General features: G+C 51.1%; 1 protein-coding gene across 4 annotated transcripts in view; it reads right to left on the bottom strand.

Moving 5' to 3' along the window:
• Window positions 1-497: 497 nt before the first annotated feature.
• The window catches only part of arhgap24 (Rho GTPase activating protein 24), an 85,461-nt gene continuing 83,091 nt past the window's right edge, over window positions 498-2,867 (bottom strand). For all 4 annotated transcript variants that reach the window (XM_076283796.1, XM_076283798.1, XM_076283797.1 and 1 more), the window contains 2 exons: window positions 1,991-2,867; window positions 498-1,718 (listed from right to left, as the gene is read on the bottom strand). The exon at window positions 1,991-2,867 is cut by the window's right edge and continues 306 nt beyond it. In XM_076283796.1, the coding sequence (XP_076139911.1) occupies window positions 1,475-1,718; window positions 1,991-2,867 (1,121 nt within the window). In that variant the 3' untranslated portion in view covers window positions 498-1,474. The remainder of the gene's footprint in view (window positions 1,719-1,990) is intronic.

The following is a 2,867-nucleotide window of genomic DNA, read 5'->3' as shown; positions in this document are numbered from 1 at the left end:
CACACATTCAGGGACACTGTGCATCCTAATGCTGGCACTCCATTGGGGCGTGCTAATGGACTCTTCTTTTAGAAAGTGGAGGTTGCAGCACATGGCTGTTCGTCTGATGGGCGGACAAAAGCAACAGAAATCTCACAGTGGGCTCCTTAGTAACTGCTGCCTTGTGTGTCAGAGGAGGCACTTTTCATTGGAGTACTTTCTCCATTGGAGACTCCTGTGAACACTCACACCTAAGCCAGTTTTCACGGCCATAATTCATTCGAACTGTAGAAGTACACTTTAGATGTGACATCTGCTCATCAACAAAAGGCATGTCATTTCAACATAACCCATTGCCATGTAATATATGTGGAAAATGCATTTCAATGTGTTGCAGTACTTAAAACAGGTTTCAATGTGAGAATCCAAGCAATCAGGTTAGACACACTCACACAAACACACACAGACACAATTGCACGTTTGCTTAACAAACACTTAGATAAGACAGAGTTTGTAAATGGATTGTTCACAGAATTTAATTTTCATTGCATGTGAATGCACTTCACTACAGCAGACTTAAACTTTTGGGTTGAGGAATTAAAAACATCCCTAGAAAGCAACAATCGCTCCCCGAATACATGTGCATGTTTCTTTGACACTGACAACAACAGCTCTTGATGTTCCAGTAAAACTACGACGAGTCAGCTCTTACCTTCACAGACTTTCATCATTACCTCTACACACACACACTTCTGCACTTGGGCCAAACCTTTACTGTCAAAGAACAAACAAACAGACAAAGAAAGCAACGTATCCCTCGGAGCGACTGAAAACCTGTCAGCATAGACAACAAAATGAAGTTATTTATAAAATATTTACAGGTTTTCTCTCTTCTGTTTTTGGTCATAAGATGGGCTCAGTGGCACAGAGAGGATCGGCGCAGGGTGCTGATTTCCATCAATACACCACGAGGAAAATAAAAACAAACAGAACCAGCAACGAGCTCTTGTCAGTACCACAATGAAAATAAAAACATAAGTGCAAGGAAAAGCCTTGATATAAAATTGAAATGCAACATAAATTCTCAGTTTAAATACCAGACATACATTAAAATATTACTTTAGTTTAATTCTTTTTTACATACATATTTCTTCTGGACATTCAGAACATTGCTTTGCTCTATATACACAGGCAGATACAGGACAACACGTGACAGAAACAAGATGTGGCGTACATGTTGGATTGGATCACAAAGATATATGTGGAGAAAAGTTCCTTGAGTCTCTCTCTCTCTCTAGCATAAGGCTCAGTCTACCACAGGTAGGCAGGTCACCACAGCCTCCTGACAACACGTATCCCACAGTGCAACAGTCTGTGCACTTCTGTCCCACTGGAGCCAATATGGCACTGTCCTTCTGCTTTTTGTCTTCTGAAAAAGTACTGGATCACAATAGTCTTGGGTCCAGATGGTACAGTCCAACTGTCTCTCCCCCCTCTACTGGATCCAGATGGTGTTGGCGCGGTCCGGTCGGCGTGGGTCAGCTGTGAGGTCGCCGAAGGTGGAGAAGAACTGCTCCATCTCTTTCTGCAGCATCTCGTTCCTCTTCTCGGCGTCCTCCTTGGCTCGCTCGGCGTTGCGTAGCTTGATCTCCACCATGGTGTACTTCTTCCTCTCCTGGTCCAGCTCCTCGTGAAGGTTCACCATCTCAGTCTCCAGCTCCAGGTTGCGCTGCTCAAGACTACCACAGAGACAGTCAAAACAGAGAGTTAGATATGTGCTAGATATCTAACGATCTACCACTGTCCAGATCCCACAGAAATACCTGGCCCGCCTTTTCTTTATACTCTTGTCAATGTAGAATTTTAAGATCCAAATCTCAGCACTGCCTATCTAAGCCTGAATGTTGCTCTCATTATGCTCTATGTGAGAAAAGTGCTATATAAAAAAACATTATTATTTATTATTATGATCATCATTATTAGTGTAGTGTGCTAGAGCGTGTGTGTGTACCTCTTTATCCGAGCCTCGTACTCGCTCTTCTGCTTGACCATCTCCTGCTTGAGGCTGGCCACCAGGCTGTGCAGGGCGCTGTGGTTGCTGGGCCCGTTGCTGGGCATGAACGTCTCGCTGTTGTCGCTGCTGCTGGTGCCGCGGCTGCCCCGGCCGTTCCCACTGCCCGCGCTTCCGTTGGACCGCTCGCCGCCCAGAGCCAGGCCGCCGCCGCTGCCCCCCTCCTCCTGCGAGGGCCCGTCCAGCATGGCGTCCTCAAAGTGGGCGCCGTAGAAGTCCTGCTCGGGGCAGGTGGTGGTGGACGAGCGGCAGGACGTGGAGTTGTCCGGCAGCGAGATCTCGCAGGACGACGTGGACCAGGTGGCGCTGTCCACACTCTGCTTGTCCTCGCAGCTGCTGCTCAGGCAGGAGGACGCGTGCGTCTGCGCGTGCGTCTGCGGCGTCTGCATCTGCAGCAGCTGCACGTTGTCGTAGGTGGACAGGCGGTTCTGCTGGCCGCTCTGGTCACAGTCGCCACCGCGCCCTGCCTTGCCCTCGCGCAGCGTCACGTTGGGCAGCCACAGCCCGGCCCGGCCGTTCAGCGTGCCGTTGACCACGTCGCTGCTGGACACGCCCATGCGCACCCCCCCTCCGCCCCCGCCGGGCACGCCGCTGGTGCCCATCTTGGTGCCGCTGGTCTTGAGCGCGTTGGCGCGCCGCTGCTGCTGCAGGGCCGAGCTGCAGCCGGGCAGCAGGGCCTGGCCCTTGTCCTGGGTCATCTCGGCCGAGGAGGACGAGGACGAGCTGAAGGAGCCGTTGGTGACGATGCCGCTGCCCTTGCTGAACGCCGGGTTCTTCTTGAGCGCGGCCGGCGGGCTGCGGGTCAGCTCGAAGCCGC

The sequence above is a fragment of the Alosa pseudoharengus genome, unplaced genomic scaffold (assembly GCF_046254945.1).
Source record: "Alosa pseudoharengus isolate Yale_2024_CS ecotype anadromous, Long Island Sound unplaced genomic scaffold, YU_APseudo_1.1 YU_APseudo_1.1_scf_14, whole genome shotgun sequence".
In the NCBI taxonomy this organism is placed as follows: Eukaryota; Metazoa; Chordata; class Actinopteri; order Clupeiformes; family Clupeidae; genus Alosa; species Alosa pseudoharengus.
The sequence above is the reverse complement of the archived record's forward strand: the minus strand, read 5'-3'. Positions and strand labels throughout refer to the sequence as shown.